Source organism: Seriola dumerili, unplaced genomic scaffold, assembly GCF_002260705.1.
Source record: "Seriola dumerili isolate Sdu_G_001 unplaced genomic scaffold, Sdu_1.0 BDQW01000025.1, whole genome shotgun sequence".
In the NCBI taxonomy this organism is placed as follows: Eukaryota; Metazoa; Chordata; class Actinopteri; order Carangiformes; family Carangidae; genus Seriola; species Seriola dumerili.
This window is the reverse complement of record NW_019174280.1, coordinates 11,399,551-11,413,332: the sequence shown is the minus strand read 5'-3', so window position 1 is coordinate 11,413,332 and position 13,782 is coordinate 11,399,551. Positions and strand designations below refer to the sequence as shown.

Sequence of the window (13,782 nt, the reverse complement as noted above, 5' to 3'; positions counted from 1 at the left end):
CAGACAGGCTGCAACTGGTATGGCACTCAGACAAGTGGGTGTGCCTATGCAGGCAGGTAAGCCGTGTCCAAACCTGCTTACCTTGTCTGCTGTTGCAGCAAACCAGCAGCAAATACCTGCATCTAGGAAACTGGAACATTCTCTGTCTCTCCACTTCTATCTGTACCTCTGTCAATCTGTATCTCTCTATAAACCTGTTTATGTGAGTCTAGATTGAGGTGTTTCTGTTCAAATAGCAGATATGCCACTCACTTTGTTTTTTTCCAGCGTGAGCGGTTCTCTGGAGGTACAGTATGTTTTCTTACTTGCTTAATTCTTTTACTTTTTGCCATATTGTTAATACATATTGGTGATATCAAACAAAATACCATGAGGCATGTTGAATTCAGTGCAGCATATTCTTTGTAGAACTGTTTGTACAGTGTTTACATTTTATTTCTGTATACAAACAGAAGCTGCTCGTTGTGGACAGTTAAGCAAATTTTAGTGTAACACAGAACATGGTTTAAGTGTAGCCTGTAAGGGATATACGTGAATTTAATACTGATTGAAACATTGTCTCCTGCAGCTGAAAAAAAATCAGGACAGAATCTTCTTTGTCCTGGAATCGAAGAAGATCCCTTTTGAAGCTGTGGACATTTCTCAGAATCCTGAAGACAAGGATTTAATGAGGAAGAGGGCAGGGAACCCGAAGGCTCTGCCACCTCAATTATGCAACGGAGATATCTACTGTGGAGTAAGTTTTTCACAATAACCTGTAAAAGTGATGATAAGATGTTTTGACCATGTACCACCTTCTCAGAACTAATGGAGTTATACTTCAGTGTAAATCATTTACATACTTGCTGTATTTGTAAAAAAAAAACAAAAAAAAACTATGGGAGTCTAGGGCGTTGACGCAGGGATTAAATAAATATTTACACTATATTATAGGCTTGCACACACAGACACACACACACACCCGCGGACGTCAGCAATGCATGCATAAGTGTTCTCAGTTCTCTTGTTTTTACACACACAGGCATGCTAGTACACACCCTAATCACTCCCCCAACACACACACACACACACACACACACACACACACACAGTAGATTGCTCCTGGAGCGTTTTGAAATTCATGTCAGCATACCGTTCAGACTTTGCTGCAACAGAAAAGTTGCTCTGGCTTAAGGAGGTCGCCTTTGATCCTTACTGTTGCAAAAGACCTCTAAAGAGGCACATATTTTCATGGACTTGTGTTTTATGCCCCCATAAACTTTAATTTTAGCCGTGCTAGCTCGCATCTTCATCCACGCTGAAATGTCACAACAACTGCTGGACAGATGGACTTGATTTTGTACAGTCATGTATTGTCCACAAAGGTTAAACCCAGACTTTAAGACTTTGGTGAGCCCCTGACTTTTCCTGTAGCTCCACCTGGAGGTTGACTTTTCTTGTTGAAACAGAAATATCTTGGTGACTGGATGGACTAGACCAACATTTGGTACAGACATTCATCAATGTTTCCAAATGATGAATTATAATAACTTTTCAGGTCAAACTTTCAATTTGTCCAACACAGTACTTGGGAACATTCCCGCCAACTTCAGCTGTATTAGCAAAAGCAAGCATATCAAACACTATAACACCACACATTGGGCCTACCTGCTAAACATGTCATTGTGAGCATGATGATGTCATACGCTCAAGGCACTGCTGTGCCTAAACACAGGGTTAGGCAAACTAGTTAGTACAGTATATTTCAGTCCCACTACACCTGAAGTTTTTAATTGCTGCTCCAAATGGCCAAACATGGAGGCGAGTGAAAAGCCTGCCGTCATGGAGAGTTGCAAGATGTGATGATAATAATAATGTGATGTGATAATGTGATAATAACTCTCACGCAATAAGCATGAAAATAACAGTGTTGGGTACATCCCCTGCATTCTGATATCGGAAAGTGAAGGGGGTAGGTGGTTTTGGAGCATATTGACACCTTAAGTACTGCTAGAAAAAGCTGGTATATTGGCTGTCAACTCTTTATTTTATTTTCACAGTCATTGTTATAGTATTTGCATCCAAATTCTTACACAACACCAACTTTCTTAATATCAACTCCGCCTGGCCATTATGAGCCTCAAAATATTGTGCACAAGCTGTTAGAAGATTGTATAACATGTACAGCAGAAACTCTCTATAACATATCAGAAAATATCTGGATGATAACTGTTTCTTTATCGCTCTGTCTCTCTGCATTCCTTCCACTCTCACCCACAAATCCCTGACCCCCACCCACCTATCTTTTCTGTCTTTCAGGACATCACTGCGTTTGAAAATGCAATCGAGATGGAACAATTAGAGGAGTTTCTTAAACTCTAAAAGGAATGGTGACCAGCTACGCAGCACTCAACCACATCACCATGTTTACTGCAATATCTACATATCTAGTTAAACAAACAACAGATAAATAGTAGTATAAAGATATATGTAAATTAATATTTTCTGTTTCCTTTTGTTTTATTTGATGAAGACAGGTGCCTTATTTGTATTTGACGACTAATGCCAAAAACTTAAGGAAATGTAAATTTGACCGAGGTGTAAGTGCTTTTCCAGCCCTCTTTTCAGAAAAAAAGAGAAATTTTAGAGTTGCACATCTGAACAATTTGTAGGATGAAAATAAAAAAAATCTTAAATAAAAAACTGTTTGATTGTTGAAACATTGTTTGAAACCTGCCTCTCGCACTCAGCGACATGAGTTTCTTCTCATTTCTTGAGAAAGCCTGGTTCAAAGTGGTGTCTATGTACAGGTTTATCAGTGAGAAAGTCAAAGAAACTTTAACAACTAAGGGTACTCATAGAGCGCAGTCCTCTGCCAAGGCCAATGTCAAACAACATACTAGACTTAAGAGAAAAAAAATCTAATTCACAGTAAATGATCTGGATCTGCCCCAAAATTGAATGGGTTCTTCCGTGGCTCATGCACCATCCCTCCATCAAGGTCGGTACGAATCGGTTCAGTGCTTTTTGCGTAATCCTGCTGACAAACAAACACACATGGAAATGTGAACATAATGACTAAGATACAATGACTTCAGTGATTTAAGCTTAACAGGAAGCTTCAATAGCTCATCAGTGAAAAACATCAGTGCTGCAATGCATCAGCTTTACGCTTAGATCTGAAAGAGTTTCACCAAACCTACACCCAGCAACACTCATGGTCTAACCATAGTTGTCACTATAATGAATGAAATAATGACAGAGCAACTGTAGGAACACTATAGAATAAAATGTCAAACAGAATAATTTGAGTAACATTGCAGAACTACGCAGAAACAGACACTTATCCTAACCTGTTGTCCTGGTGCTTGCTAGTAGGCTTTCACTTCACATACTGTGACAGCACAATATTAAGTAATTATTTAGTACTTTAAAAAGCCTACTACTATCTACTACTTTATACTACACAAACTACAGGTACTACAGAGAAAAGTTAATACTGAGTATTATTTAGCTCCTTTAACCTACATTTACTTGTGTTGTTGTGACAAGAAGAAAAATGAACAAATTTTTTGAATTAGAAAAAGCATCATAAAGCAAAAATATTTTTTCACTTTCATGGTTACACAAGGTATTTTCCTATATTTATTCATATTCAATTCATTATGTATTATTTATGTGTACTATATTGAACACTTTAGGTTTCCATATATTAGGCTATTTATGTATGAATACAAAAATGTGCTTGTTTGGCTTTATGATAAAATTAATGAAGGCCACAAAAAGCTTTTTTCCTAATAGCAAATGGGAAAACTGTCTCCAGTAGAGATGATAAACGTGGAAACAGTGGAAACAGTTTCAGGCAACACATCGGACACCACTGGGGCCTGGTGGTATTAATACAGCGTCGCACGCTTGTGACGTCCTCTTTACCCGCTGCCCGAGGAGGAAAGGGTGCGTTTCTTCAATCACCGGCACAATCTGCGGGATTAATCAAACATCTTGGTTTAAAAAGTCTTCACAGTGAGCTGTTTGAAATGGATAATGACTCTCCTCTCATATCTGCTCTTTATTACAGAACTTTAAGTCCGCCATCCATCGCAAATTTACAATGGCCGAGGAAGGGTGAGCATGATGCGTCTTTCTGCCATAACGCTACAGTGTAAACCAGATATTAAACAGTATAAACTGCAACCAAGGAGCTTTGTTGGGTGGCTTGGTAGTAGGATAATGTTAACATTTTGTGGTATACTTTTACTGGTGTCGCGAATCATTACAGCCCGTCAAACTCCCTTCATACAAGAGCTAACTGGTTAGCTTAGCCGAACTACAGCTTAAAAATGACTTGATTCACGACAATAGCGTCTTGATAACTGCACATGTGAATACTACTAGTATCTATTAGACACAGGGATACCAGGTGTTCTAGAGGGAAGTGCACGGTTTGAGGTTGTTGTGAAAGTCAGAAAGTCTGCAAATGTAACTTTAAAGTCAATGCTGTCAAGAAAAGTTATATTAAATGTAGAATGATGGTGTATCTGATGGTTCCCACCTTTCTGTACTGTGAAGTGGCCATTGCATTTTATTTAACATCATTTGTCAGTTCATTATGCCTGCTTAAGGTTAATAACTATATGCAAGTTCAGAAACATTTGCCAATTAGAAAAGGCATAAATGGCATACAGTATACTGTAAATGGGGAAAAGTGCAAGTGAACAAAATTGCAGGAAAACATGTGACTGTTAAGTGATGCTACATGCAGCAAATCTCTCCTCCTAACTTATTTTCTACCATTGAGAAGTAGTTTTCAAGGTATGTCCATCACTTATTGGTGTCCCCTGAACCTTAGATACTATTCAGCTTATTGTTTGTATGTGCTTATGTTTTAGCAGAATGTTTTTAAATACTGTGCAGGTGTAAATGTGTTCATCTGCAACTTTTGTCTCTTAATGCATCGTGTGTTTTTTAAAACTGATGTTTTTTGTGCAGTACGTTGAACTCTGAGCCATTTTTTGTAAACATTTCTGGGTAAACTTGAAAAAAAACATTGGATTTGCTGCAAAACTGTAGAAAAACTCAAATTACTTGCTCATATTACTACAACAGGATTTAACTACGAATGCAGAATAAACAAGAAATATTTACCTGGATATGGAGAGACTCACATTCAATGGCAGGAGCAGAATAAGCATTTTTTCTTTTACAACTACTCAACATGTAAATTGGATAGCTGGGGTAGTCAGAATAAGGTGAAAGAGGTGAAGATTTTGCCTTGAGCGTCCTTCCTTTTTATAAGATGCCATGCTCATGTAAAATCAGTTTTTACTGTGGCTTTGCTTTCAGGAATAAACTCAAAAGTGAACTTCTGGAAAACAGAACTACACTATTTGAGCCACTGCCCCATTTGTCTGAGCAGCACTACTAGATTTTCCATCCCAGTGATATCAAAGCCTCAGATGTCCTGGGGCGTAGATTTTGAATATTAAATGTTTAGTGTCAAGCCATTCCTCTGAAGTGAGCTCTCTAGTGCTTGAATGATGACTTCATAATCTTTTGTCGGATACCCCTTCACTCAACAATGAGTGAGATCCTTGTTCTGACATGCTGGAAGCTCAACTGGAAAATATAAATGAGTTATGCTTGTTTTGTTTAAATATTAAGCTGCTTTTTTTTTTTTTTTTATTTCCTCCTCACCCATTTTTGATAGCATTCCTGCTGGAGGTGTGATGGATGTCAACACCGCTCTCCCTGAAGTGCTCAAGACCGCACTTATCCATGATGGCCTTGCCCGTGGTATCCGTGAGGCTGCCAAGGCTTTGGACAAGTAAGTTTTTAAGAAAAAATGTTTGTACTTTATCAAATTTCGCTCTTAGTAGGTGGATCGCTGATGATAATTTGGCTCCCTCTACTGAATACTGTGAGGAGATTGCCACTGTTACCCAATTTCTGTCTGAGATGCGCCTTGAGTTATTTATTTTATTTTTTTTAAACGTATTAATGGTGCATAACCTCTTCCTGCAAATTAATCAGCGGTCTGTTTGCAGGCGTCAGGCCCATCTCTGCGTCCTTGCAGCCAACTGCGACGAGCCCATGTACGTCAAGCTGGTGGAGGCCCTCTGCGCCGAGCATCAGATCAACCTGATCAAGGTAATGAGCTGGCAGACAATTGGGCTGTTTGGATGAGCAAGGGAACTGCATCATTGCTGGTATTTCGGATGTCCTGTGTACCGACAGTGGAGTTGAAAGTAGCATGTAATGTACTGCTGTATCACTGATGATGATTTGGCTCCCTCTACTGAATTCTGTGAGGAGATTGCCATTGTTACCCAATTTCTGTCTGAGATGCAGCCAGTAGTACCCACATCGCCACTGTTCCATTTCACTGCTTAGGTATTATGTAAAAGCTGAATCTGAAAGAGGAGTAATTGGTAAAATTGTAATTGTCATTTGTTTGAAATGGGTTCTTTAGGAAAGTACAGTTTAAGTGCATGTATGTTTATGTTCCAAGTTTGCCAACATTTTAAAAACGTGTAACCACAGTAGTTAGAGTTGAGTGCAAAAGTTTGCATCCCCTTACTGTGAAATGACGGAGTAAAACAAATAAGTTTTCATCAACACAATATTTAACGCATGTTCAATTTGCACAAATGTTCAAAGAGTGCATAAAAATGTTTTGGTGAAATAATGAAAATGTCAGTCCAAAAGTTTGCATTCCCCCCTTTATGAAAAGTCATATAATACTTTGTATGTTTTGCCTTTATGACCTCCTCCAACCTCTTTGGATACCCTCAGAGCAGCTTCTGGCATAGTTGTTCCAAGTCCACCCGATTACTTGGTTGCTGCCATGTACGGCCTTCTTCAAATCTAGCCACAGGGTTATCATTATATTCAAGTGTGGACACTGGGAAGGCCATGGCAGAACCTTATTCTTTTTAAGCCACTCCTGAGTTGACTTTGATCTGTAATTTGGATCATTGTCTTGTTGAAGGATCCACTGTCTCTTCATTGTTAGCTTTTAGACTGGTGGTAGGAGGCTTTGCTTTTAAAATCTGTTGATATTGGCCTGTATTCATTCTGCCTTCCGCTTTATGCAGAGCTCCATGCCTGATGCAGACAGACACCCCCAAAACATCAGCAAGCCTCCACCATGTTTGAAAGTGTGAATGGAGTTCTTCTCCTCATAGGCATTTTTTTTTTTTTTTCTCGCCACACGTACCCATTCGAATTACGACCAAATAGCTCGACTGTGGTCTCATCACACCACATAATCTTGGTCCAAAACTCATTTGGTTTGTTCACATGCTCTTTAGCATCCTTTGAGGATGCTGCCTTGTGTCTAGAAGTAAGCAATGGCTTCCTGCCTGCGTTTCTGTCAAACGTTTCAGAGTTGTGCAGACTGCGCTTGACTGTGGCGACGTAAACTTGCCTCTGGATTTCTTCAGGTCACCTGCTGTTCGTTTCTTACGTAGCTCTAGAACAAGTTTTCTAGCAGCTTTTTCATTCATTTTTCTTGGTCTTGCACTCCATAGTCTTAGTGTGTCCATGTTTCTTCACAGTTGGTAGTGGTATCCCAAAATGGTTTCAGATATCTTTATATCCCTCTCCAGTTTTATGATAGTTTACCAGTTTAATTTTGAGGTCTTCTGTTGCGCTCAGCAAACTGCATGGACATCTATACCCACTTGCAAATATAAAATGCAAGCCTAATTGAACACACTCATTGCCACTCAACAAGCATTATGTGGTGAAAATGTTTTTATTTATTTATTTAAAAAAAAAAAAAAAAGACCAGACACCTGATTCATCAAAGCGGATGTAAATGTTTGAGCTTGGTATTAGACACATTTGGACTTGAACTCAGCTATTTTAACGATGAGGCCATACCATAAAAAGGTCTTTAGTGGGAAACATATTTAGATAATTATGGAATGCTATTTTGAAGCCTAACTGCACTATTTGATGACTATCAAATTTTTTTTTTTTCTTCTCACCCACTGTCAAAGTGGGATGCAAACTTTTGCACTCAACTGCGAATGGCCATAAATTAAAACATGGTGTATAAATTTCATTTCAGGTTGATGACAACAAGAAGCTCGGTGAGTGGGTTGGTCTGTGCAAGATTGACCGTGAGGGCAAACCCCGCAAGGTGGTGGGCTGCAGCTGCGTCGTGGTCAAGGTAAATGATGCCCTCTTTAGTGTTTTGTTTGTTTTTATGTTTCAGGTCAAACACCAAAGCCTTACAGTAACAGCAGGGAAGATGTTCTGTCTTACTTATGCTTAGACGATGATGGAAGTTGTGATACCTGTAGTGAATACAGGAATTCTGACTTAAGACTTGCTCAGTCTCGCTTGCCAGTCAAGTGCAGGTGCTGTGCCTCGTGCCATGCAGCTGTTGTTGATAACTCCTGGCTATATGACGGCCAGGGTACGAGCCCCTTCATCTATCTGTGGTGTGTGGGGTCCCTAAGAATGGCTACATACTGTAACATGGCAGCAAATGCTTTGATTAATGGGGCATCCTGTGATTAACCTCTTAGTCTCTGCTGTGCAACTGTTTGCCTGAATTTGGGGGAAATTATGCACAAAACTCCAGAATATTTCCACTAAACTTTAATGGTTCAGCCATAAAAACATGCTGTCAATGAACAAGTTGGAAATTTTAAAGAATGTAAGGGGAACATAAATAGGAACATCCAGAGTTAAGGAGGTTAATTGGTGTTTATGGAGTGGTCATATTAGTAGTGTAAATTAGAACAGAGCCTGTCATTAATTTTAGAGCTGCTATGAGATTTTCAAATGTCTAACAAACACAACCTGTTTCTCAGTCTGGTTAACCAACATGTGACCGCAATATATATTTAGTTGATCAATACACTGTATTTTTTCTGTCCACAGGACTATGGCAAGGAGTCTCAAGCCAAGGATGTGATTGAGGAATACTTCAAAGCCAAGAAATGAGATGTCAATAAAATCTGAAAATTAAGCTGTTGTCTCAGATTCTTATTTTATATATTTGTAATGGGTATTTCTGATATATAAAATGTGTACATAACAGACTAGAAAAATGGACCATATTCAGTATCTTGCAGCACTGTGTAAGTTATCTGAAGTTTAATCAGTTTTATAAATTTCATTAGGGAAGACAAGATGCATAGGTCATTTGGATAAGGTTTCTCCTTTATATCTACATAGACATTTGTGAATAAAGAAAAGACATTCAAACACATTAAGGCACAACACATCATGACGCACATCCTCAGTTTCTCAAAGAAGGAAAAAAAAAAAAATACAAAAAAATCCAGAGGAAAAAACAAGACCCCAAAACATTAAAATTTACTTTCCTTGACAAAAGCATCCACCACTGCCCTTAAGTTTATTGTTAATAATTTACACAAGTTTCTGCCACAGACTGCATTGTTGTGATTATACCACCAGGAAGAAAACACGTCAAGCAGCTGTTATCCCTTCACACATAATGCTGCCTGTACAGAGAAGCCCTCATTGTTTGAGGACGGTTTATCCTAGGTGACCCACAACAGTCCTGATACTAGCCTGGGTGCTCCAGCACAAACCAAACATCGAGTTGCCCAGGGAAACGTCTTCCCAGGCCAAGGGGCGGTCTTCAGTCAGTACAGGGTTTCAGTCTGCTACAGCTGCATGGACAGAAGACACGGGTTTTCACAGAGGTCCATCCCCAGCATCGGGGCCAGGGAGTTGAGCAGGGGCACGTTGGATGTTTGAGTCATCTCTTAACCCCACTGTCCTTTTCTTTACCTCCTTTCATCCCTCCTTTGCTTCTTAAGACCGTTCAGATTTTGTAAATCCAGATGTTCAAAAAACAAGACGAAAAGAAAAAAAAAAAATCACAAAAACAGTCGCAGTGTATTGTGTTTGTTCTTAAATAGTTATACAAAAGAAGGGGGTGCTGCCTCGCTGACCATGTCCATGGTAACATTGCTTGAGTCCATATTGCTATAATAGTTACAGGTACTCAAACTCCAGTGCTTGGTGTAATGCCAGCAGGTCAGAGTGACTGGATATCCTCCAGAAAGGCATGTTGTGCTGTGGAATGGGCACACACAGATCATTAAAACCAGCAGTACTGCAGTTAACATATTTGATGCACACCACCACCTAATGTCATGCAAGCTACACTACAGTAGCTTGTAGCGGCTTGCTTTGCGAAAGCACTGCAGACAAAATCCATGCAATCCTAAGACTCAAAGGAACAGTTTGGCATTTTGGCAAATATGCTCATCCACTGATCCAAAAGTTATCCGACTCTCGGAAAGAAAGCAAATGAGCGTATTTCCTAAAATGTCGAACTATTCTTTTTAACAATCCCAGCACCCAGCATTATGAATGAAACACAAGGCTGGAGAAGAAATATGATTTATATTCACACTTAAGGAAACAAGTCCCATTGCTACAAAGTAGAGTTTATCACCACTTCTAACCTGTGTCCTTGTGATATACAAGGGAGTAGGTTTGGTCTCAGGGATGCAACAACCCTGCCACCTGCCGCAGGCCTGGGGTTCGAACCCAGAACCTTCTCACTGTGAGGAGACAGTTCTAACCACTGCGTACCGTGCTGCCATATGGTAAGTAGTAGTACAGTATAAGTCATAATATAGTAAGATAAAAAAAAAAGTCATAGTATAGTAAGGCATAAAAACATATGTTTAACTTGCTAGTTAACGCTAGCTAACATGGTTAAATAACATCAGTTGACATATTTCTTGCGACGTTAGTTACCACTGTGATATTCTCACATGACATGAGCCTTCAGTCAATTAAATGCTAGCATGCCTAAATCGGTCGTCTTGGAGACGTAGCCTCTTGGAGGGTACATTGGAATGAGTTCTCTCAAATATTGATTAGCTCAAATCTGTCTTTCCAAAATGTTCCCAAAATCCATATGCAAACCTATACCCTTGGTGATATAACTCTACTTTTCTCCCACATGAACTACAGTGTCATTGAAAAATAAGATTTCACACACCAGTGGATAACAACCAGTATTATCGCTCTAAACAAATGAGATCGTTCAAAGCTTAATTACTGTGTACATTTGGGCAGCCATTCATTTTTGGTGTCAAATGTGACGAAAATCAAACTGATTTTAGAAATATTTAATGCAAACAAATTTATTTAATTAGAATCTTTAGCAGTAGGTGAGCCAAATAAATATCAAGGTGCAAAATGTACAACTTCAGCTAAGCTTCAATCTCAGTTTTTTACTCTAACACTTGCAATCAAAAGTTTCCTGTCACTCCATAAAAAGGAAAAAAAAAGCAGCAGAAACCGGTAAATAACCAACACAAAACCGCTAGAGCAAAGAAAGGCAGGCTTCGTCCAATCAGAGCTCACACTGTGTGGAGTAGGCGGGGTCACGGTGAGGTTACGGGTCCATTACCTTTTTGGCCGCCTGCTCCTCTTCCACACCGTCCCCAATTACAACATACACTACTTTCCTGCCAAACCTTTGCATTATGCGTTCAAAGCAACTCTCTTTTCCTGCAAAAAACAAATAAACAAGGGGAGGAAGGAGGGTCACAAGGTCAGAGGGGTCAAAGTTCAGAAGTCGTTTGTTTACCTGGCTGGCTGCATGCTCTTCATCCTTCCCATCGCCAATCACAACATATGTAATGTTAGTGCCAAAGCGGGAGACTATACGCTCAAAACAGCTCTCTTTGCCTGGAGACAAACAAATGGCTTTCACAGGTTTTTCCTTGTTGTTTAGATGGAAATAAAACACAGGAAGAGGCAGAACGGTGTGAGGGATGAGAGGACACGCACGCACGCACGCACACACACACACACACGCACATAAAACACAAAACACAGTTTTCCCATAACAGATTGATCACACTGATTACTACTGACACCCATGTGGTGCATCCCAAGATGTACTTCAGATCAGATAAATATAATCACCCTGGTTGCCAGGACAACACATGCCTATGAGGGATGTCAGGAGTCACATCCCATATTAACCTTTGTCCTTTTTCCTGTACAAATAAACATGATGTCAATTGCTTATGAAGTAATTCCATAGGCAAAGTAATGTATCCAGGAGTCTAAGGGATGTGGCATCTGACCTCAAACACTTGTGCAGCCGTCTTGTGTCTTAAACCTCAGGTGGTTGTCATGGCTACCACATTGCTACGTCCATTTGAATCAAGGCACCGTGGGGTTGAATTGGGTGTAACATAAGCTCACAAACACACACACACACACACACACACACACACACACACACACACACACACACACACACACACACACACACACACACACACACTCTCTTGGCTTGAATTTTCCTTCCTGAATGTTTTGGCTCTCTACTTCGCCCTAATCCGAGTTGTTTTGTTTCCTGTGTTCAGATTGATGCAGGGTTGAAAATAATTTAATGCTGGCCACAGCTGCGGTACATTGGCGCAACCGGCTGAGGTTCAAGCTAACGGAGTCCATTCAGAATGTGGGCGTCCGGCCTTGAAGATCCCACGAGTGTCAGAGTTGTTCAAGGCCAGATCAAGATCGTGTGAGGTGAGGACAGATATAATGTTGTTTAGGTTTCAATGTGAGCTGAAAGAATAAGTCTGGGATTGAACAAGGCATATTCAGTCAGAATGGTTTTAACCCCTGAGCGCAATATGTAAAACTGCAGCATTTCTACAAAGCCATTTTTTTTATCTGTAGTGTTAAGGTAAGGTAAAGTGAGGTATACTTTATGGTCCCGCAGGGGAAACTTGTCTTGAGCTCCAAGCCACTACATTTCATAATCATACATCAATCATCAATCATCAATCATACATACAAATCTATACAAAACGTGTCTTGGATCACATGTTGAATGTGAGACAGGGTTTTGTACAGTAGCCACACCATAAATCTTTAATCAAAGTAAAATAATGTAACAAAAAAACACTGTATAGTAGAAGACATTTCAAGCAGGCGAAAGAGGCTGTAAAGACTACTCTGCATATTCTGTCTTTGAGAATAGTTGAAGGAAAATGTGGCCAGAGTGTAACCAGCATGATCTGTTTTCCTTTAATAGAGATTTCATGTGCATTGGTTTCAGTTTTACTTATTCTGTCTCTCTCATACAAACACACACACACACACACACACACACACACACACACACACACACAAAGAGCGTAAAATGCGTATAAAATACATATTGTAACTCAAACATTCCCAACCATCTGTTCAGTGAACTTGAGCTTAACAGGCAGCAGGATATCAGTAACATATGGAGTAGATGAAGAAACATAAAAAATAAACCATATAACCAACAAAATACATGTGACTTTTGATATGTTAACATATTATACCATCAAATATATACTATATTTAATTACCCCCTTTCCACTTTATGCTGTATTATTTGCATCAATATTATATTATTGGTTTACAATTGTGTGTGGCTGTGTGTGCACGAGGGTTTATGTCTTACCTATTTTTGTTGCACTGTAAATATTCTCGATAGGGAAAACGGATCCCAGACTATATAAGAGAACTTTAGCCAGCGCTGGGATGAGCTGCGTTGTGGTCACCAACACATTTACACAGTTACTCCTGTGGGACAGAGAGCAGAACATAGTGTGTAAAGACGGGTGAAAGGATAGATGAATGGACGGACAGAAGGAGAAATGGATCATGAATCAGTCTTGTCTGATGCTGAATACAGATTTGTTCCCTGCTCTCTGAATCTTGGCTTTATTAATTAACGGAGAGGAAGGCTGCGAGAGGAAAAGTCTCACTGTTTTCTTTGAGTGAAAGAATAAATATAATGCA

The 13,782-nt window shown here is 39.6% G+C and overlaps 3 protein-coding genes across 3 annotated transcripts in view; 2 read left to right on the top strand and 1 right to left on the bottom strand.

The window, feature by feature from the left end:
* Nucleotides 1-80: 80 nt before the first annotated feature.
* LOC111216332 (SH3 domain-binding glutamic acid-rich-like protein 3) lies at nucleotides 81-2,681 on the top strand. Its single transcript, XM_022737831.1, has 3 exons — nucleotides 81-286; nucleotides 569-736; nucleotides 2,299-2,681. Exons 1-3 carry the CDS (start codon nucleotides 242-244, stop codon nucleotides 2,359-2,361), a joined length of 276 nt encoding a protein of 91 aa, XP_022593552.1. The 5' UTR covers nucleotides 81-241; the 3' UTR covers nucleotides 2,362-2,681.
* Nucleotides 2,682-3,881: 1,200 nt separating this feature from the next.
* On the top strand, nucleotides 3,882-8,962 carry rps12 (ribosomal protein S12). The gene is made up of 6 exons (XM_022764967.1): nucleotides 3,882-3,933; nucleotides 4,058-4,104; nucleotides 5,687-5,803; nucleotides 6,024-6,126; nucleotides 8,054-8,155; nucleotides 8,875-8,962. The coding sequence occupies exons 2-6, from the start codon at nucleotides 4,091-4,093 to the stop codon at nucleotides 8,935-8,937; spliced, it is 399 nt and encodes a 132-aa protein (XP_022620688.1). The 5' UTR covers nucleotides 3,882-3,933; nucleotides 4,058-4,090; the 3' UTR covers nucleotides 8,938-8,962.
* Nucleotides 8,963-8,971: 9 nt separating this feature from the next.
* The window catches only part of eya4 (EYA transcriptional coactivator and phosphatase 4), a 45,315-nt gene continuing 40,504 nt past the window's right edge, over nucleotides 8,972-13,782 (bottom strand). The window contains exons 18-20 of the mRNA XM_022764955.1: nucleotides 13,442-13,563; nucleotides 11,576-11,676; nucleotides 8,972-10,041 (exon numbers count right to left, since the gene is read on the bottom strand). Coding sequence (XP_022620676.1) covers nucleotides 9,961-10,041; nucleotides 11,576-11,676; nucleotides 13,442-13,563 — 304 coding nt within the window. The 3' untranslated portion in view covers nucleotides 8,972-9,960. The remainder of the gene's footprint in view (nucleotides 10,042-11,575; nucleotides 11,677-13,441; nucleotides 13,564-13,782) is intronic.

What these genes read in the sequence shown, in the direction of transcription:
- LOC111216332 (XM_022737831.1), top strand. Translation starts at nt 242, where the DNA reads ATGCCACTCACTTTGTTTTTTTCCAGCGTGAGCGGTTCTCTGGAG. An exon ending in GCGTGAGCGGTTCTCTGGAG is followed by an intron (nt 287 to 568) that starts GTACAGTATGTT and finishes TGTCTCCTGCAG; the next exon opens with CTGAAAAAAAATCAGGACAG. An exon ending in ACGGAGATATCTACTGTGGA is followed by an intron (nt 737 to 2,298) that starts GTAAGTTTTTCA and finishes TCTGTCTTTCAG; the next exon opens with GACATCACTGCGTTTGAAAA.
- rps12 (XM_022764967.1), top strand. An exon ending in ATCAGATCAACCTGATCAAG is followed by an intron (nt 6,127 to 8,053) that starts GTAATGAGCTGG and finishes ATTTCATTTCAG; the next exon opens with GTTGATGACAACAAGAAGCT. An exon ending in GCAGCTGCGTCGTGGTCAAG is followed by an intron (nt 8,156 to 8,874) that starts GTAAATGATGCC and finishes TTCTGTCCACAG; the next exon opens with GACTATGGCAAGGAGTCTCA.